This window comes from Pseudopipra pipra, chromosome 17 (assembly GCF_036250125.1).
Source record: "Pseudopipra pipra isolate bDixPip1 chromosome 17, bDixPip1.hap1, whole genome shotgun sequence".
In the NCBI taxonomy this organism is placed as follows: Eukaryota; Metazoa; Chordata; class Aves; order Passeriformes; family Pipridae; genus Pseudopipra; species Pseudopipra pipra.
Window position 1 is genome coordinate 7,991,569 of NC_087565.1, and position 21,165 is coordinate 8,012,733.

General features: G+C 39.6%; 1 protein-coding gene across 8 annotated transcripts; it reads left to right on the top strand.

Annotated features, from left to right (window-relative positions):
* Positions 1-257: 257 nt before the first annotated feature.
* Positions 258-19,656, top strand: CTCFL (CCCTC-binding factor like). 8 transcript variants are annotated; one of them, XR_010434873.1, is made up of 11 exons: positions 258-1,153; positions 1,500-1,965; positions 2,861-3,113; positions 4,759-4,884; positions 5,516-5,649; positions 6,873-6,993; positions 7,837-7,986; positions 8,810-8,970; positions 10,431-10,562; positions 17,352-17,701; positions 19,565-19,656. XR_010434873.1 is itself a non-coding variant. In XM_064674138.1 (10 exons), exons 2-10 carry the CDS (start codon positions 1,753-1,755, stop codon positions 17,535-17,537), a joined length of 1,521 nt encoding a protein of 506 aa, XP_064530208.1. In that variant the 5' UTR covers positions 260-1,153; positions 1,500-1,752; the 3' UTR covers positions 17,538-18,987. The 8 variants fall into 8 exon arrangements, 3 of the variants coding, with proteins under 3 accessions (XP_064530208.1, XP_064530209.1, XP_064530210.1); XR_010434871.1 differs by having other exon boundaries at positions 260-1,153; positions 4,714-4,884; positions 19,565-19,655; XR_010434874.1 differs by lacking the exon at positions 19,565-19,656 and adding an exon at positions 16,623-16,769 and having other exon boundaries at positions 270-1,153; positions 4,714-4,884; positions 17,352-17,448.
* Positions 19,657-21,165: the final 1,509 nt, after the last annotated feature.

The window sequence follows — 21,165 nt, forward strand, 5'->3', positions numbered from 1 at the left end:
TAAAGTACATTAGTGGACCCACTAATGTACTTTTCACAGCTACATCCTTTGCAGGAATCAGAGTCACCAGCTTCTCCAATGGTGCTATATAGCCCTGCTATCCCAGGTACCTACCACACAGAAATAGGAATAATAACCCTGAAAAATTCCATGGAAAAGGGAATGTGTGGTTCCTAGGTGCCCAGTGGTGTTAACTGTGCTCAGAAACACAAAATATAATGGCTTTGGGCACGACCCCACCTCATTTGAGGGTACAGCTTGAAAGGCCAGTGGGGTGTGCTGCTTTTGTGCTATGGATATTTCACAAATGCCAGTTTTACTGTGTTACTTCCACAGGCAAGAAATGCCATCAGTGGGTTTGGGGCTTTGACTAGTGTTCAGTAATTCAGTTTAACAGGATCTGGACCACACTGGGCTGCAGTCCCTTTGTAATGTACTACAACGCGTGTACCTGCAACACACTGAGCTAATATTTAGAGGTAAAGCTCCAAATCTGTCCTTTGCACTGTAATAGAGTATTCATAGAAAGTGGGCCTCATAAAACACTTGATGGTTGGAAATCACTAGTCTAGAAGGATATGCAAGATTCAACGTTAAGTCTCTCAAATCACACAAGTTTACCTCAAAGACATTTTTACAACGCCTTTGGAGAACTCTTTTGAACTTGCTCTCATTGAATACCCAATCCTGGCCTAAAGTACAGTGTAATGATGCTTATATATCGCTCCACTGGCTCTGCAAGCCCACTTGAGCCAGTTTTGTACAACACTTCAGCTCCTGGGTGGGAGCCGCCGCCGCAGCAGCGTCAGGCAGCCCTTCAGCACCACTCAGCTCCACGGCACCCGGCTGAAGGGTTTCCGTCAGGGAGACATGGGAAGTACTCCAGAGATTTTGCAAGTGGGGAAACCACCTGAGCTCAGCCCCGTGGTCTCCAGCCAAGTGGGAGCAGGAGGTTAAGGGCCTGCAATTAAGACGGAGAGATCTTCATTTAGAGCTCGAGGGTGGCAAAATGGCAGCTGCTCCTACAGGCCCTGCTGTGCTCTCCCTGTGAGGGGACGGGCTCTTTGCTGAGCACTGGGCACCCCATGCACAGACGGGGAAAGCTCTGCTGGTCCACCCACTTCAGGGCTTTGTGCCTCCTGAAGATTTAGAGGTGAGAACCAGCTGTCTCACACGGGAGCAGCTGCCCACAGGTGGGCTTCCCCCTGCAGCTGAGGGAGCGGCGCAGGGAGGGCAGGGCCGCCATGCCGAGGTGCTCAACGGGCCGCTGAGCCTCTTCTCCGTTGTGGGGGTGGAGGGCGGAGGGGGGACCGCCCGCGGCGGGCCGTGAGGTGCCTTGTGGCGGGGGAGCTCCTCTCCTCCGGACGAGGAGCGGCAGAGGCTGAGGGGCGAGAGCCGGCCGGAGGCTGCGAGAGGCGGGGAGCGGGACGGGCAGCGTGCGGGGGCTTGTCCCGAACGCCCGTGGTTTGCCCTCGTGTTTAACGTTGCCTTTCGAACAGGTTCGCTCGGCACCGTGCGAGGCCTTAGGGCTGCGGGGAAACCACGGACGGCAGCACAGAGGAGCGTGGTGGGGCCGGGCAAAGCCGAGCGAAGGAGCGCAGCGGTGGCAGTGACCCGAGTGCGGGCGGGGGCTCCTGTCCCCCAGAGCGGTGCCTGTCTCCTCAGGAGGGTGAACAACACGGGCCCTGCTCACAGAGTGTGTGAGGGCAGAGGAGGAGGAGGAGGAGGAGGGAGCCCGGCAGGCCCCTGCCCATGGCAGCGCTGGCCGGGGCAGTGGTGCTGCCGGGGCAGGGACAGGCCGTGGTGCACAGCGTGTCCCAGGGCATGGCTCTCACCCTGCGGGAAGGGATCTGCGTGTTCTATGACCTAGAGCTGGCACAGATTCATGTTCTGCAAGAGGAAGGGCAAGAAAAGAGTTCAGAAAGCAAGGCAACTGAGAAACCAGTAGACATGCTCCGGATGGAGGTACAAGTGAAGATATGTTACCTGTTAACTCCTACTATCACACCGATCCGGTTCTAAGTATCCAGTCCTTTGTACAGCTTTTTATAATCTCATCCCATTTTTTAAAAGACAAGCTAAACCTTTAGACTGGATAACTAACTTGTTGAAATTCAGACAAGTTTTTAATTCAGTGCACCAGTTTGGTACTATTTGGTTTGACAGCCTCGATCTCTTAAGTAGCATTACACAGTTTCCCTTCTCTATAATTCAGTTAGTTCAATACTGCAGTGTCGTTGTTAAAGCTGGGTGTGTAATATGGTTTCATTTGAAATTAATTTTATTAAAAGGACATGCAAACACTGCTATTTATTCTGTTCCAACTGTTGGTTTTATAATAAAATATTATTTTTATTCTTTTAAAATTCATCCAGCACTAGATAAGTTCTGAGGTAGGTCATATTTAATTTAGCTAATGCAAGACATATCACAACCCTGTAATTGCCTTATGACAAAGAAAGCATTACAATTAGGCTGCAGAAGTCCTATCTTTGATAAAAAACTGAGAGCATACTTCTTGTTTTCTTTTAGAAGGTAAATGTACTAAAGTGAAATTTAAAATCTTTTTGAAAAATTAAGATACAGGGGTTTGTGTTCTCAGTAGTGTAATCTTTACATGACACTCTGAAATTTTACATAAAATTTTGAAGAGGTAGGGCTCAATTTTAGTAATTTTTCACTTCCCAGTTAAGCTCTTGTATGCTAAATGCAAATTTTTTGTTGCAGTTTTGTCCATCACATTTAAGCCTGAAAATCAAGATGAATTAGTAGCTTGTCTTTTGTTGACTGCTCAGTTGATTTGCCACTAGTGACTGCCGTTGATTGAGAAAGTTGTAAAACATTTTCTTTTTTAAATTAGATTGACAGAGATAATGATGCCATTGCGTTTGAAAATAACATCCAGCAGCTGAGCCCATCTGAAGAGGGGGAAGGAAAGAAACTTTTTTCCACAGTTGGGGAAAAAAAGAGCCAAAGCTGCAAAGCCAGTGAAAATTTGTCAGAGTTGTGTAATGAAAGTAAAGAGCAGGAATATGCAACTGCATCAGAACAAACAGTTGTAAAAAATTCCAAGAATCTAAAATTTCAGGCTTGTGCACCGCGTCAGAAAAAAGGTAAAACGTTAACAATGTTTGTAGTTCATTTTTAGATAATGTGTGTTGGGTGAGATTTTGAAGTGAGGCTGAAATTTTATTTTAAATACAGTGGTAATTGTTGAGTTTAGGTTAGGTTAAGTCTTAACATTCTGTGGAAATTTGGAAGAAGAAAAAATATCTTTCAGCCTTAAGCGTTAGATGATCTTGTTCAGGCTGATGTCAGGAGAGACATTTTGGATGGCATTTAGAAATTAATGGTCTTTTGAACAGTATGTGGTATGTGAAACCTCCAGGGAGATTTCAAAGTTAATATTGTATAAATGCCTTTGAATAAACCTAGTAATTTATTTAGTCTCTTAATTCATTCATTCAGCTTGAAAATGAGCTTTTTTGAGGGTTTATGGATGAGCTTAGAATTGTTCCACGTTGCTGGCAGAGGGTGGTTGGCAAGTATCAAACAATACCTGTCAGCAAAGCCTTTCCCAGAACCTAAATAAAAGTGGCAGAAAATGGCTGATTTAAAGTTTTAGAAATGTGAAAGTACGTTGCAGAAGTTAAGGACTGACTTGGAAGGGAAAAGATAAGCATCTGTTTCCCTAGAAACTGCGTGTGTGTGCTGGAAAAGTTGGATGACATCAGTGATGTTGAGTCTGTAAACGTGTGTGTTGTAGCATCTGGATGTTAAGGTATCTTGGCTGAGGTTGTTTATGGAAATTGTACAAATTGTTAATGTCCCATGTTTTAGTTACAGCCCTTATAGGAAGCACATTTGAGCAGCTTTAACAAAGCTAACAATGTTCTTTTGTGTGGGCATGAATCCACAATGAATAAATGACAATAAAGTGGTTTTGTTTGCTGTTACTGAAGTGTCATCTGCACATCTCTGTGTGGTATAAAGCATTGTATAAAATGCATTTTGGTCTCAGCATGAAAAACATTACAGAGAGTGCACTTGGGAGCTGAGACAACTGTTCTGGAAAGACTCCTCAAATATGACGTATTTGCCATTTCACAGTTTCAAATCTTCTTCATAACTGAAAGTGTTGTGCATTTAATCTTGTTACTCTCAAAAGAAATTAATTTCTGTTGTGCCATGAACTTTATTCTATGACTTCTTCAAGCAATTGATTCTTTTTTTTTCCCTCAAATTCAACTAGTAATTCTAAAGAGGCTTTTACATCATGATTTTTTTATATACACTTTACAGATTCAGGACTACCAGAAAGCTGAGAATAGCTTAAGCTGCCATTTCCAAATCTTTGAATAAGCTTCCTTAGTACTAATTACAGTTGTCCTCAAGAAGTGTGTTGCACAGGTTGTAAGTGCCTTGATGAACCATGTCTTAATGATGATATTGAGAGAAGAAGTCTCATCCTGTCTTGGAGGTGAGAGCTAGGTTAGGAGTTAGGTTTCCTGAGATTAGATTCTAAACTGTATCACTAACGTATAGCACTATTTTTGGGGCAAATCACTCAAGTCTTAACAAAGTCCTTTGATGTAGAAGTATGAAGTATTTCTACCTAAAGTAGAGGGACTCTGTTGAAATTGGTATTTTTTTGAAAATGTAAAGTCATTATTTTGTGGCTTGTACAGTCTAAATATGTCTTTGTTCCAACAGGAGAAAAAGAAGGTTTCAGCTGTTGTTTCTGTTCATTCACCTCAGCCAGATTGTCAAATCTGAAGCGTCACTTGAAAACCCATTCTGATGAGAAACGTTACTTGTGTCACCTCTGCCCGAAGGCTTTTCGTACAGCAACTCTCCTGCACAACCATGTGAACACACATACAGGTGTCTAATGCTCGGAAATACTTCATTTTACACACTGTCTGCAAAACTGAATTAACAGGCAAATGACTTTGCCTTAGAGCTGTGATCATTTTGTACTCGGAAGTTTCTCTGATTTTGTTTGGTGTTCCATGCTGAAAAGATGTTGTCTGTTGTTAGTAACTCTCTGTATGTGTTTGTTTATTTTATTAAATACCATTCTAAAAATTTTTGGCACGTGAGTATGACTTCAGTTGTGCCTGATTCCTATATGCATAGTAGAATGTTCTGTGATGTTTTCGTTTTGCTGTATAAACATATGAAGCAAAGTGATAAATTGTGTTTATTATAAACTTATATTGTACATATATATTGAAGAAATTCTTTACTATGAGAAGGGTGAGACACTGGAGCACGTTGTTCAGAGAACCTGTGGATGCCCCATCCCTGGAAATGTTCAAAGTCAGGTTGGGTGGGGCATTGGGCAACCTGATCTAGTGGAGGGGATTTGGTATAAGATGGTCTTTAAGGTCTCTTCCATCCCAAACCATTCTATGATTTATTGTGTATAAAAAAATCAGACGATCAGGAAAGGTTCTATTAAAAAATTGTGAATATTGGTGTTAAATAAAATTCTAATGGTGTGTTCTTGCAGGGACCAAACCCTACAAGTGCAGTGACTGTGATACAGCATTTGTGACCAGGGGTGAGCTTTCACGACACAGGAGGTACAAACACACCTTAGAAAAACCTTTCAAGTGCACGATATGTGAATACTCCAGTGTAGAAGTAAGTACAATCATTTAGCTTTTTAAAACCAGTTTGAGGACGTTTTTATTATGCTGAAACTGCTGCCAGACAATGTGTTTGTGTGAATTTGATCCTCTTCCTTTACACTTCATGTGGGGCAATACTAGCTGATGTCTAAAATAAAGGTCATATGTTGTGTTTATATACTTGATGATGTTTGGTTTTCTTTTCAGAACTGAAATTTTCTTAATCAAGAAATAAAAAGCGAAGAGTCTGCTTAAGGGTTCACTTGTTAAAAACAGGCTTTCAGAAATGCACCTGTGATTGAATCACAGTCACCTCTGATTGAATCACTGTCACAGTTTAGTGGATATTCACTGTCTGAATTTTTTATGTGCTGTGTCCCGATCTGAAGGTGTAAGCAAGCCTTAACTTTATTCCATGCACCTTACCTTATTAAATAGGTTTTGGACAGCTTGCATCTTTAAAAACCCTGACAGTTTATTTTAAATTATTCTATTCTTTCTCTTGTTTCAATAAGGAACTATTCAGCACTCATTGCTCTTCCAGAACTCTCATTCCTGTGAGCTTTCCCTGAATGAGGAAAGCAGAAGGAGCTCTGTAGTACTGCCATGCAAATTGTTTGATTTTTGTATAGCAAAGGTTGGCAGTCATGTTTAATTTTATTTGAATAGTGTTGTAGATTTGAATGGATCTGTCAGTGAATTCCTTAAATATGTTTATAAATGGAGGAATTGAACATTTGGTAACTCCCATTTGCATACCTACAATATTTATGTAGAACAGATCAGAACAGTAGAACAAAGTAGAATGAAATAAACTTTGCAGCATTGGGACTTGAAGGTGAATAGACTTTGGTTAATGAGTTTGGTCTTTCATTTATTTTCCTGAGTATTTTCAAAGAATTTTATGTTTGGTACGTCCAAGTAGTGTGAGAGTAGTAGATATCCTCTTTATAAAATGCTAGCTTTTATGTTCTTACTATAAAATTTCTTCTAATGTGGACACTAAACATGGAAATAAGACCATCTGGGAAAGAGTAAAGTGTTGCCCAAAACCACAGCAAGCTGATTGTGCAGGAAAAATGGGGAGGGGAGGAATATGGATGTGAGAGTGCTAATTTTGGGATTAATGCAATATTTTAAATTGCAATGGGTGTATTATGTAAAATTTCTTATATTTTAATTGATTATGTCTCTAATGTAGGTGTTGCTTTAGCAAATCTCTGATTTTTATGTTAGGCCAGCAAAATGAGACGACACATTCGTTCCCACACAGGAGAGCGTCCCTATCCCTGTGACCTTTGCAGTTATGCCAGCAAAGATGCCTATAAACTGAAAAGGCACATGTTAACTCATACAGGTAGGACTCTGGAATGATCAAGTCTATGGCCTTAGGCCCTTAGCATTCATAGGGTTAGAATGATATCATTTCAGACTCTAAATTAGTCCTTTTTTAATTTGTGATTTTGAGTAAAAACATGTGAAAAACATGTTCTCTTTAAATGTTCTGGATTTGGCTATTGGAGATCTAGCTATTAGTTAGTCTTGCTGCTCTTCCTGAACTTCTTTTATATTAGGAAAATATTTCCTTTATGTGCTGTTGTTTTCTGTGGATCAAGTTGTCACTTATTTCTCGATTATTTGATTTTATATGGAGTGTGTCTGATGGGAGATTTTTAAATGTCTGTTCAAAACATGGACATTTCTGTGACCCCAGACTGGTGGCAACTAATTTGATCAAAAGGATTAAATTGCTTAAACATCGAAAGCAGTGTGTTCCAGTCACAGCTTTGTAATGTGCAAGTCTTCTAAGAAGGCAGTTGGTACCTATCCTGTATTTCAGGGTTTAACTTAGCTCAGTTATGATATATAATGTGTGTTATAGTTGATGCTTTAGTTTGTTTCAGAGTGTGACAGTGTGTGGTTTAAATCAAATCTTCCAAATATCCCCACTTATCCGTCATTGGTTCATATCTTGAGACAATTTTGACTTGTAGATTCTGGAAGCCCAAATTTTGTGTTGTAATCAGTTATCCAAACTTATGGAAACTTATTTAGCCATTTGTGCATTGTCAACTAATAGTAACTTTTGGTCGGTGTGGAGACTGTTGCTGTTAGAACATGTTGAGGTCTGTGGGAATTTGCACTTGTATCAAATGACTAGACCTTCTAAGCACGTGTTATTTTAATATCTTTTTAACAGGGGAAAAACGCTACGAATGTTGTGTTTGCCGGGCCAGATTCACTCAAAGCGGTACCATGAAAATCCACATGTTACAGAAGCACAGAGAAAACGTCCCAAAACACCAGTGTCCACACTGCAGCACCCTTATTTCCCGAAAAAGTGATTTGGGTGAGTTTGAAGGAAAAAACTGAAAATGAAACTTAGAGATGAGTAAAGGTAAAATTTCACCAAATATATTATATTTGACTTCATACGATCACAAAATATTTCTGTGGAAAATGTGTTTTACAGGTAAGTTCCTCCTGCAAGGAGATGTGGTGACATCTTGTGGTTGATGTTTTAATTTGTTTAAAATGTAAAGTAGCAAAGATTTAGCTTTTTCTTTAGCTCAATACCTGTGGCACTGTGACCTTCTGTCTTTCAGTAAGAAATGTTTGAGGCAATAGAGCTGACCAGTAACTACAAAACCTGTATAAAATTTTAAGTTTCCAGAAATATATGAGAAAGCTATATTAAAGAAATACTTAAAAAATACAAAATGCCTTTAGAATCTATTTATGTTTTCAAATAAGGATCCAACTGAAATATGGTAAATATTTGAAGGTAGAAGTGGAATTATTATTTACATACATACCATTTCTTCATGTATTTTTGCAGTGTTCACTTTTATATTGTAAATACTACTTTGGGTAACATTTTTCAGTGAATTGTTGTGTACAGACTAATGCAGGGGGTTACTGGAATTTTTGAAAGTGGTTTGTTAAGCAATTTTCATTGAAATCAACAGGATTGATTTCTATGGAAAGTTACACCACCTTGCTGCAACTTTAGTTGTCTTAAACTGATTTGGCTATTTTACATGTACTGGAGAGAGCACTGAAGGTTCTTTTGTGTTTGCATTACTCAGGGATGTAAACAGTCCTTCTTTTAGTCAAAATTGTGGAAATCAAAAGCTTGCTGTTAAAATGAATTCTTTTGGATAACTGTTCAGGTGTCCACTTGCGAAATCTTCACTCCTACATGGAGGAGGCCATTAAGTGCAGTGCCTGCGAGGCAGTTTTTCACGAACGCTACGCTTTCCTTCAGCACAAGAAGACTCACAGAGGAGGAAAAGGATTCAAATGTGCTCAGTGCAGCTACACGTGTAATCAGGTATTTGAATTCCCTGAGAAAATACTGCTTACTCAGTTGGTGGTTTGGCAAGGTGTGGCTGGCTTTGGGGTTATATTTACCTGAAGAGAATAAAAGCTTTTGTGCCTGCGGTCTGACTGAAATAGTGTAGTTATATTTATTTCCAGGATAAATTGTTCACAAATAAACAGTGAAAATGAAATCTTCTTATCAAGAAAAGTATTCTTGATAAATCTTTTGTACATGAACTGCTTAGAAGTATCAAGTAAGAGCAATCACTTTAGGTGATGTCCTGATAAGAACAAAATACAGTATTTGAGCCTGAAATGTGATTTTCAGCAGTGACGCAGAATGAATTCAGTCTGAACTGAAAGTTGTGTTTTAAGGAGTACATTTAGGATATTTAGGATAGCTTTGGCCTTGATATGGTGGAATGTATCATTACTCTGGTCTGGTTATTTTCTCAGCAATCCTTAATAAAGTTAGGAGGAAAACCTCTGACCTTCTCCGTGGGGGAGCAGTATCCCAGTGTGTTCTTCAGCATCTGCTCACAGTGGAGGATAAATAAGGAGTCTGTGCAACACCCTAACACTTTTCTGGTGCCTGTGAGAGTTGTTTGTACATGTGTCACAGAGCTGGGTAGTAATGTTACAGATATTTTTGTGCTGAATTGCACATAAACAAACCCATACTGGTGAGAAGCCCTTCACTTGCTCGTGCTGCAGCACAAGCTGTTGATGGAAGCAGCTCCTCACTCTTCCCTTTCGGAAGCACCAGGACTGTAGTGTTAAGCCCACAGTTTATGAATGCCCTAAATGTGGTAAGGGCAAAGATAAGGTAAGGGCAGGGTAAGATGCTTCCTTTAAGGGATCTCAGTGGAGTTACCTTTTGAAAGTATTGCAGATTGTATTGGCACAAGGGACTATTTACAAGAGCATGTAGTGACAGGACAAGGGGGAATGGCCTTAAACTGACAATAGGTTTAGATTGGATATTAGAAAATAAAATCTACTGTGAGGGTGGGGAGGCCCTGGCACAGGCTGCCCAGAGAAGCTGTGGCTGCCTCATCCCTGGAAGTGTCCAAGGCCAGGTTGGACAGGGCTTGGAGCAACCTGGTCTAGTGGAAGGTGTCCCTGCCCACTTCAAAACCGTATGCAATGAGAACATATTTCTCATTTTGAGTTAACTGTGCACACTTTAAAGTAAGTGTAACCTTTTTTCCACAGACAGATTTCATATGTAAAACTTTATTGCTTATCCAGGAACCAGAAAATGATAAATTTTATTTTATACCCACCGAATGGCAACATTCCTTTAAAGTAGAATTTTAATACATATTCTGGAAAATCTTCAGGAGTTTTATGAATGTTGTTAACTAAATCAGTCTTCCACTTAGCATTCCAAACTTTGTTTTTTGTGTGTTAAGTTGTTTACATAGATTAATATCTGATTCATATATTTATTCTTCATTATGCTGACAGAAAAATATGCGTAAGCATGCTGAAAATTGTGGATTGGGGAGGACAGAAACTGCTGCACCCAGAAAAAGAAGCAAGGAGAAAAATAAAATTCAGGAGAACCCCAAGCGTGTTAAGTCAGAAGGTAATCAGCAAGTAAATTGGAATTTAATCATGTAAATTAGATTCAAGACTAAAAGGTTAAGGCAGTGAGTCTTCCCTGCTGTTTAATTACTGTTTCATAGTGAAGCTAACAGTGGAAGAATACTTCAGAATAGGGTTTTTTGTGTGTCAGAAATTCTTGTCATCTGTATTGGGTCATTGCTCAGGTGCCCATTCTGGGCTGTTCCCCTGCTCCAAATGAGTTCCTAAACTCCCTACTTAGCAGTGCTTACATATATGGTTTTCTTTTCCCTTTTGCAATTTCCCTTTGCCTTTATAAAGGAGAATGAGACCCATCCTTGAGCTGAGGCCTAGTGAGATTTCTTGAGAGCTCATGATTTATAAGACATTGCTTTAATACAGACCGGATTAAAAACTTTTTGCTTTCAGGGCTCAGATTGCCTGTTAACCACAAAAGGTCTAGTACATCTTAATAAAGAAATTGTTCACCACCTTTTTGTCATACTTGGACCAGGTAGTGATCAAATAATAATAAAATGTTACTGATTTAAATGGCCTCTCTCACACTGCAAAGATGAGCAGGCCCATTTATGAAGCTTTTGGTCCAACACATCTGTAGAGTCAGAAAATCACCCATAATTACTGAGTGCTGCTCTTTGTGGGTAGCTCTGGAGCACTGAGTGTTTGTTCTGTCACTTCAGTCTCTGCACTGTTGCAGGGTGAGAGCTGGTTGTGCGTTTCCAAGGTCACCTTCAGGGCCACCATGGCCAAAAAGTAGCTTTGCCTGAGCAGAATATCCCATCGTTTGCCCCTGTGCTTCCCAGATGGTGTTTGAAAGCCATAATAGTCTCCTTGATAGGATTCCTCAGGTGATTTTTGTGGAGTAAGAGACAAGAATGCAGATACATCTTTGGCCTAGGTGTCCCAAAACCTTACCTTTTGATGTGTCAGGTTGTATCTGCACTGATTCGTGGCCAGTGACACTGAGAGAAAATCTGACATAGTGTGAGAAGAAGAAATGTTGGAGCTTTTCTGAATCTAATGAATATATATCAGCAGCTGAGTTTATGTTAGCATTGACACTTCTGTTTTCACTGGTGAGGCTGTAATGGTATGGTTAGAGAGAAGTGCTACAGCTGCAGTGTTTATGTTTTTGCAGTAATTAGATTTTGCTGTTATTAATGTTTTCCTACATGGAAACAGCTTCTTTTTGGTATCTTGCAAATATCTTCATCTGAAAGCTTGATTTTTCTAGAGCTATGATAATGTATTTTTAGATGTTTTTCATGCAAATACTCACTTCATAAATTGACTCACACAAATATTAGAAATTTCTGTGCTGTTTCAGAAGGTTTTCCCCCAAAGTTGATGTTTGCAAGTTTTTATGTATCAGTGTCCACTTCCTGTACAACTTGAAGGGGCCTGTGGGATCCTATATGTGGCTTTACAAAAGACAACTTGTGAGACTGGTGTTGTCAATGATTTGCTCTTGCTAATAAAAAAGTAAAAGGATGCATATGATAATTAAATTTACGGTTAAATAATGCTTAGTTTTCCTCTGATGAGAATACCATACTCAGTAATGTGGCTTGTAATGTAATATTTGACATAAGATAGATTCATTCCCCAAATAAAGTGTAAAAGATGTTGGTACATATTGGCAGTGTTTTCTCCACTAAATTAAACTGCATATTTGTTAAATTTATTGAAAGGTTTACTTGTCTTTCTGGTTAATCATCACAATATTTAATTCTTTTTTTCCTCAAAGTTGCCCTGAAATCATTCCAAGATGAAAAATGAACATTGTGCCAGTGAGATTGTTCCTGTTTTAGATGGGATAGAAACAGCAGCTCTGAGAGAAGACAAAACAGAAGCAATTTGTGAAATGGATTCTCAACCTGATGGACAAATAACTCACAAACAGACTGATCTTGCTTGTTCTCAGTGGTTGTAACTGACCATTTCAAAGTGTGGAACTACCTCCAGTTAGAAAGTTGGAAAAGGTGCTGGTTGAAAGCTGTTGAAGCCTCTCTGTGCTCATATTTCTTCTTGCTGCAATTTCTGCTGTGTAGCCTAAATACCACTGCCAAAGTGTGAAAATTATAGGGAACCTTTGCCTGGTTTATTACATAAATGTGATAACAGAATGAGAAAAAAATAGCTATTTTCAGAGTAATTTATTAAAAAGTGGATAGGTTTGTTTCACCTTGCATTTCATTTTTCTCCAGCTTTACTCACAGAACTGCAGATTGATCTGAGGCAAAGTTCTGCCTCAGTAGCTCTATAGCACTGAGAGCTGCATGAACTTCAGATGGTTTATGCTTTTCTGGGGTGAGCACATGAAAGGCAGTGATTTTTTAATGCAAGGAGCATTTACTGAACCTCCTTTCTGCAGACACTTTATCTTCTAATAGAATTCATGATGCTAAAACACAATTTTGTGAAAAAGCATTTCTGTGAAAAATACATGGACAGGAATTACCATTTAGGTGACAGAAACCTCGTTCAGTTTTGTAGTGTTTTGGCAAACACTGAGAAGTCAGAGTGCTTGAATTCATCAAAATTTGTCACTGGCTTTGTTTTTCCATTACAGTTATTTGAGTTATAACGGTACATATTTATTGGTTTGTTTCTACTTTCACAGTGGTAAAGTTTTAGTAAACTCATTTGTTCTTAACAGGACTTAAGAATACTTTTGTCCATGATAATTGATTAAATAATATTGTTCACTTTATTCTTGTTGTGCTGTTTCCATTGATGTTATAAAATCTAAGCAGCAGAGTTGTTTCAATTACTCGATGAATTTTATGAATATATATTATTCATTTAATAGTTGTTAATAACAAAGCTGGCACATTCTGTAGCGACATATAAGAATCAGACTACATGAAGTGGAATATGAATGTAGTAATAAAAGATGTATTTATATCTGAACTTGCAAAATTATTTTTTCAGTAGTTAGAAGCTGGAAATGCGTCCTTTTGGGAATCAAGAAAGAATGGTTTGACCTCTTCAGGAGTCATTCCTCGTGGTCCCGTGCTTTATAACAGCAAATGGTGATTGTTCTTCATGATAAAGTATTTGCATAACTATGCAAATACAAATATTTTTGTCATTATTCAGATTGATGTTTTACAAAGATTTAATTATGTTATTCATATATTTAGACCGGTATGCGTGTATTAATATCTTTTAAAGCAATACATATTCTGAAGAGATTCCAGTTTTTTAAATATTTTAATTTAGTAATTTTGGAGGAGTTGCTAAATACACAGGAATTATTCATGTCATGAAACAGATAAGACTGAAGTATTCTCTAGTATTCTCTAACAGCGTTCTCAGATAATTGAGTTATTTGGGAAAGAAGGGGAAGCTTGCTTTCCAGGTGTCCCCTGCGCGGTGAAATTGTGCCCCGAGGAGGTGTGGAAGAGGAGCCGAGGCCGTGGGTGTTCCTGCGGGAGGATTTGGGGAGCGGCCGTTCCCGGCGGTGCCCGCAGGGGGCAGTGCGGGGGCACGGCCGGGAATCGCTGCCTCGGTCACTCGGTCCCGGTCCTGGGGCGCTCCGTGCGTGTCGAGGCGATATAAAAAGAGCTCTTTGTTGCTAACAAGTCCTTGTGTCACCACAAAGTGTAGTCGCCCCTGCCGGGAAAGAGGATGGGTTGTACACACCTGGCTTCTGCTGGAGCTATTAGAGAGCATCCAAAGGAGAGAAACGGAGATGGGGAAGGGCCTTGGGGGGAAGCCGTGTGAGGAGGGTCTGAGGGCACTTGGTGTGTTCAACTGGAGGAGACCGAGGGGAGACCTCACTGCAGTTACAACTTCCTCGAGAGGGGCAGAGGAAGGGCAAGACTGAGCTCTGCTCTGTGGGGACCAGGGACAGGACCCAGGGAATGGCCTGGACTTGTGTCAAGGGAGGTCTAGGTTGGATACCGGGAAAAGGTTCTTCCCCCAGAGGGTGGTCAGGCACTGACCAGGCTCTCCAGGGCAGCGGGCACAGCACCAAGGCTGACAGAGCTCCAGGAGGGTTTGGATGACACACATGGTGTGACTCTTGGGGATGGGCCTGTGCAGGGCTAAGGGTTGGACTCGATGATCCTTGTGGGTCCCTTCCAAGTCAACATATTCTGTGAATCCCAGCTGGGGTGGGATGGGGCTGCCTTGTTGCTCCTGGAATGGGAATTTGTCCCCACTGGGGCTGGCACAGGCTCAGCTGGACAGCCGGTCCCTCCACGTCCATTGGCTGTGACACCCCTTCATCCCTGCACGTGCCTTTGCTGTGTTTGCCTTCAGCTCTGCTTTACTTGGCTGAGTTGGCAGGTGTGTGCCCCCAGAGCAAGGCAGGTGCAGTTAACATGCAATTAATATACATTAGGGGCATGCTAATGTATTTTCTGGTACTGATAAAAGATTTTAACGTATCAGTAAAGTTATTGGTTATTGATAATTTCAGCTGCTTATCTAAGAAATCCTTACCTAAAGAGGTTTTACGGCTTTTAACAAGCAACAGATTTGTTAGACAAATTTTAGAAGTCCTTTAAGGTGAGGTGAAGTGTGCACACAGGCCACGAGGAGTGATCTGGCCCTTTGATAAAGGGTGCACTTGTCAAACCCAGTAGAATTCTTTTATGTGTTCTCCAAGTGAAGTGTTGACACAACAGTGTGGGAACGGTGCACAGTCAGCATCACCACAACACTGGGTCCTTTCATGCTGTGATGTAAGATTTTACCATGAGATGGTCTTTACTCATCGTCTAAGCATTATTCTGGTAGAGTAGATGAGGAAATGGTGGATTTCCAGCTGATTTCCATTTTTGTGAATGTTCCAAGAAATGTTCTTGAACTGTCATCGTAACATTCCTGCCATCCTCTCCTTTGTATCCAAACTAATCTTTTTCCTGTCTTTCAAATCTTTTTGCTGATTACCAAGTCTGGATTAGGCAAACATGTCTGCTGTCTGTCGGCACCATCTACTGAAGATCTTTGCCATGATCACTTTTTTGTTAGCTACACAAATTTGGTTATTTAACAATCTCACAACTATACTGCAAAGATAACTGACAAAAAATTAACAGATGGGAATGTAATTGTTGTTGTGAGGAAGCCTCACTTTCTCTCAACTATAGCTGTGTTGTCCCCATTGTACAGATGAGAAAGATGATACACAGAACAAAATTAATCTGTGATTTAATCCTTTTGCCTTCAGGAGCAATGAAGCCCACTGATGATACAGTATGCTGCTGCTTATTACTAGTTTAATTTCACTGAACTAGAAATAGAAACCTGGGGTGTTGCAGCATGTAATGATTAAGTTACATTAGCAGAAGGTGGTGAGCAAATAGGCAAGGACCTGAAGACATAAAGCCAGTGCTGTTAATCACTTCCAGAGACACTAGAATCAGAATATTAAAGCTGAAATAACATTTATAATTTCTTAAAGGTCAGTGCTTAAGATGATATGAAGGCACTCTGGCAGCATAACTAACAGCCATGGGCATGAGAGTAGAGCATCCCATAAGGAGGAAATACAGAGGTTTTTGTCTGATGGCAATTGGAAGGTTCATAGAGGAGACACAGGTTCCATAGTCTTAAGGCCTTTCTGAAGTAGGAAGAGTAAAATGAATAACACTTTCCTTTTACAGAAATAGAGGCCCCTTTTGCTGTCCTTCCCCCTGAATGCAAGCTCCCTCCATGTGGTCCCTAATGTATGGCTGAATTATGGCTAACAGGGTTATATATGGCTCTAACAGTAACTTCCACTCTCACAGTTTTATATCTACTTTTTGTTTTGTTTAAGAAACTGAACGTGCATTTGAAAGCAATTTACATTAATACAGTATGTCTTCAGGCAAACATCATTCCCTGTTGCTGAGCTTTTAAACAGCCCAGCTATTGTTTGAAGTTAGTCACAGAAACAGCTGGGCTCTGTCTGGCATTGGGGGATGTGAGTGTTTCAAAATGGTAAAGCATTTTTGGACAGTTTTGGTTCAATCTGTTTTTGAATTGACACTTGACAATGAAGTGTCAATTTCTTTCTCCTTTGGTAATTGACTGAGTTACCTCTGGAAATGATTTTGTTTATTTTTTGCTTTGGAGGTTTTTTCTCAGATTGTCTGTTGTTGGTTTTATCCCTGCCCTGTCCATATAACAACATTTGCAGCTAATGGGAGGAATGCAAAGGAGTGACACTGCTGATTGCTTTGATAAGAAAGAGCCTTGCTTTTATTATCAACTAATTAAATGGTAGGTAGCAGCTAATGGTCATTAAAATTAAGCCTTGGAACTGCCATCCTTTTTCTGGAAGAACTGTGTGCTGAGAGAATTAAGCTCTTCTCCCTTTAAGGCAAAAGTGATATTTCGTTTTTCTGTTATAGTCAGTCATCAGTTGTTTCACTGCAAAGTGAAAGTTATAAAACTGTTTATAGTTGGTATTTTCCAATTCCATTTTAAATGTCTTACTGTTTGAACTGAGTCATTTATCCCTTCATTATTTAGCATTACTGATTGTGAATTTAAATAGTTTAATTTCACATGGGCTGTACCCTCCTGGCCAGGCCCTCTGACAAAACTTATACAGGAGTTTCACTTCAGTAAAAATTGTGTGATAATAAATGTCATAACAGTGTTAAGGTAAGACTGCTCCATCTTTGCATAGGTATAATTTTATAGTCAGTTCAGTTGGTTCAGCGAGTTCATTCCAGTTGAATGCGAAGTGAGACAGAGGGTTTGGGGGCAAACTTCCAAAAACTGACACAAAACCAACAAAGATGATGAGAATACTCAGCACTTTGAATCCAAAAAGATTTATTTCTGCTTCTCTTGCAGTGCCTAAGGAATGCAGGAGCGTGTGGAGGTGCTGCCGGCTCCGTCCTGCCAGGAGAGCAGCCCAGGAGGGACCTGCTGTTCCTGCCGGGCTCCCCTCGCCTGGCAGATGCAGGCTGGCTGCAGGAGGTCACTGTGGGCAGCCAGGCTGCCCTAATGTGGGGTTTTCTCCTTCTCAGGAGCAGCTGATTGAGTCGAAACAATACTCTGCTTTCCCCATTTGATGATGAAGACTGACAGTTTGTAGGAGATGAGTCAAAGGTCACTGATGAGAAGATCCATCCAGATAATTGCTGTAATTGCACCCTGAGGATGCAGCTCCCGTCACAAAGCATCAGGCAGTGACTCTGTTGGTAAATATATACTTGGAAGTGAACTTCATCCCGTGCTTTAAATCAGGAAAGTTCCTTCATGAGATATAAATGGAGAAAGTTCTCTTTTTTTCTTAATCCAGCCATGTTTTCTCCTGTTGGCAGATGAACGGGAAATAGCCCCATTCTGAAACAGAGGAGTAATTGTGATTTATACATAAAATTGCCATTTAGTGTTAAATCCTTTGATGAATACACAAGCTGTTGTTACTTCACAACAAATATCAATAAGCAGCATGAATGAATGAATATACATAATTCATAATATTTTACTTGAAAGTGAATCTTTTTCTTACAGTGATTGATTCATTTTTTTATGTTTGTCCAGTGACTTCTTTACAACTTAATATAAAAAGCTTTTCTGATGGAGAGTGAACAGTAACAGATACAAGCAGCAGGCCTGCCACAAAATTAGCTCTTTATTCCACCCCTTCACAAGGCCCAGAAATCAGCAATGCTAAAATATTAGGATGAGAATTCATAGTGGGGAATCAGAAGCAATGAAAGGATGTAAAATTTCTCAGATTACCAGTACTTGCTGTTAAATTAAAACTCAACTATTCTGACGTAAAACTCAAAATTAAGAGCCTTATAACAGCTAGGTAGCAATTTTAGATATTGGGGCCCTAGCTTCTTAAACTTGTAGATGAGAGGAAGGTGAAACCATTTGGATTTCCTAGAAAACATAAGGAGTTTGAGGTTATTTATACGTCTGAAAATGCAATAAAATATAAATATAACTTTCAGAAGCATCAGTGGCTTGGTCTGTGCAGGGTTGGGTGGTGCTGTGGTACCCAGTGGTGTTTCCAGGTGAACAAAATCTTGTGTACTCTGGCCTGTTTGTGAGTGCACTGGGTGTGAAAGCAACTACCCTCTATTTAATGGGTGTAGGCAAAGCTGTTTCATGTGATGTCCACTGAAATCATTGATCAAAGATTAATTTTTAATTTTCAGAATTCAAGCTGTTCTGTGGCTGTTTACAAAACCAGAAAAACTCCCTCTAAGATTTTGCGATAATGACATTCATGATCAAATCCTTATTTTTGGAAACTGAATTTTTTTGTTGTTTTTCAAGTGCTCTGACTTGAGAAAATATATCTTCCCTAAACACATGTGTACTCTTGCTTAATTAAGAAGTAATTTACGTAAGTCCTTGTGCTGCATGATATAGAGACCATTAGCAAGGAAGTGAGGAAGTGATGAAATTTGTTCCCTTCTAGCCCACGCTCCCTGGGACACTCATCTAGCCTGGGAATCAGCACAAGCAGGGCACATAAGTATATTTATTTACATTTACCATGGTGCTTAGCTGTTAAGAATGTCCTTTTCTTTCGAATATGACTCAATTTTTTATGACTGTGCGTTTAGAAAGAAATTGTAAACAGTATTGATCATTGACAGCAGCCTGTTCTTTGCAGTGTAGATAAACTTTCTGTTCCAAGCTTATAAAAGGTACAAAAATAATGACATCATTTCATGTTTCTTTGTAATGTTACGAAACCAAGCCAGCCTTATGCTTCTTACTGAGCAGAACTAAAATCCAAAAGCATTATGGTTGCACTGCTGATTGAAAACTGGGAAAATAAGTAACACCATTATCAATCAGTCAGCCCTTGGCTCTTAGAATTTAATTATATGAAGAATGAGAAACATCAAACAGAGGTCGTGCTCAGTAGGGAGTTGAAATGGCAGGAACTAACTCAAATATAAAGATTATGTTGTGGTTTTTTACCTCAAACAACTGTGTTTGAATGTTGTCTATACCACAGAACACTTCCTATTTTAATAGACTGTTTCTTTGCCCATAGGGGAATTTTTCTTCCTTTTTTTTTTTTTTTTTTTTAGCAGAGGTCCAAGGGATTGGAAGCAAAATGTTTGTTTTTGAAAGAAGTTACAGTTTACTACATAAAGGATTGTGATTCCCTGGTCATTAGTGAGGAGGTGAGTGAGCATCCAGCATTACACATGATCCTGTTTATTAACAGACATTTTCATTCACCATTCAGGCTCTATGTGTCCTGTATCAGTTTTCTATGGTTACCAAAAGCTGACAGAATGAAGAAGTGCAGGGTAACCTGGTGTTGCTCTAAACAAAGGCTTGTTCCTCTCCAATACTCTCTGGGGCTGGTTTGCATGTTGGGGCATGTTCCTTTATACCAACATTTAGACAAAGGCAAGGGGAGAATAACGTTTTCTGGAAGCTACTTTGGTCTTTTTCAATCTGCTGTTATTTCCTCCTTCCTGGATTTTTCTGTACCAACTCCAAGCAAGTGTGATAGGGAAGACAAGTACCCGTCCCTAAACTACATGCTGGTGTAGATGCTATAATAATAAAACTTTGCTCTCCTGTTACAGTTTATTCAGTCAAGTTTCTTTTATATTCAGTGAAATTGCTGAGACTTTCCACGCTGATAAAGGCTGTGGTATCAGACATAGTGATTTACATCACATAACTCTCATGCAAGTATTAATATAAACTTGTCTTTACTGCTAAGAAATAAGTAGGTACTAACATAGTCATAGGAAAAATTGTGCCAACATGGATTAGTACATTTATAATTAGATGAGTACAAATTGTTTGTAGGTTTCAGACTCCATTTAGTACAGTAGAATATGCATGCAATCTGTAAAATGGAATGATTCCCTGATTACTTTGGTTGAAATTCCTTTGAAATAACAAACATGTAGTTCAGAATAGAATTTTACATTTTTTGTATTTGTTCAATAGCAGTCTGATATTATGGTTGTCTTGTTTATGCCTTTTGTCACTTATTTGTGCCCACCATAGGTCTTGATATTTATTTATGATTAATTTAGTTTCTTTAATTCAAATATGCTCTTGAAAGTCTCTCCAAAAGCTCCTGCTCGTGGGAAACTAACAGGCTTACACCAAACACATCTGTCACTACTAAAAGCTATTTGATAAGAGACTTGGGAAAAGATCTGCTTAAAATACAGCATAAGAGAACTGCAAAAAACAGAGTTCTTGAGACAACTGCTGCACAGGAGCTCTGGCAGCTATTTTTGCTGGGAGTGCTTTGGGTGGAAGACAAACATGGTCAAATTAGCTAAAATGCTGGAAGTTCAGTCAAGGATACTGCCTTAAATAGTTCACCCAGAGAGGACGAAGCTTTCTTAGGGCAGCCCCTTCAGAATTCCAATTGCAGTTAGAATTTTTAATAAATAAATATCAGATATAGTAATTTTTCTGTGATTTTGTTTTGCAGCGGATCATTGGAATGTTCTGAGGTCAAATTCAGCCCTCCTAACTATGAAATGCTCACTAGCAACAATATATATCTGAGAGTGGACCTTGTTGTTTTCCTATGCTAGGTTATATTTTTTTGCTATTCATGGCATAGGTCACATTGCTGGAGAAAAAAACTATGATTACAAGATGTTAAAATTTAAAGGAAAATATGTTCATTATTGGCTTACTTTTACTG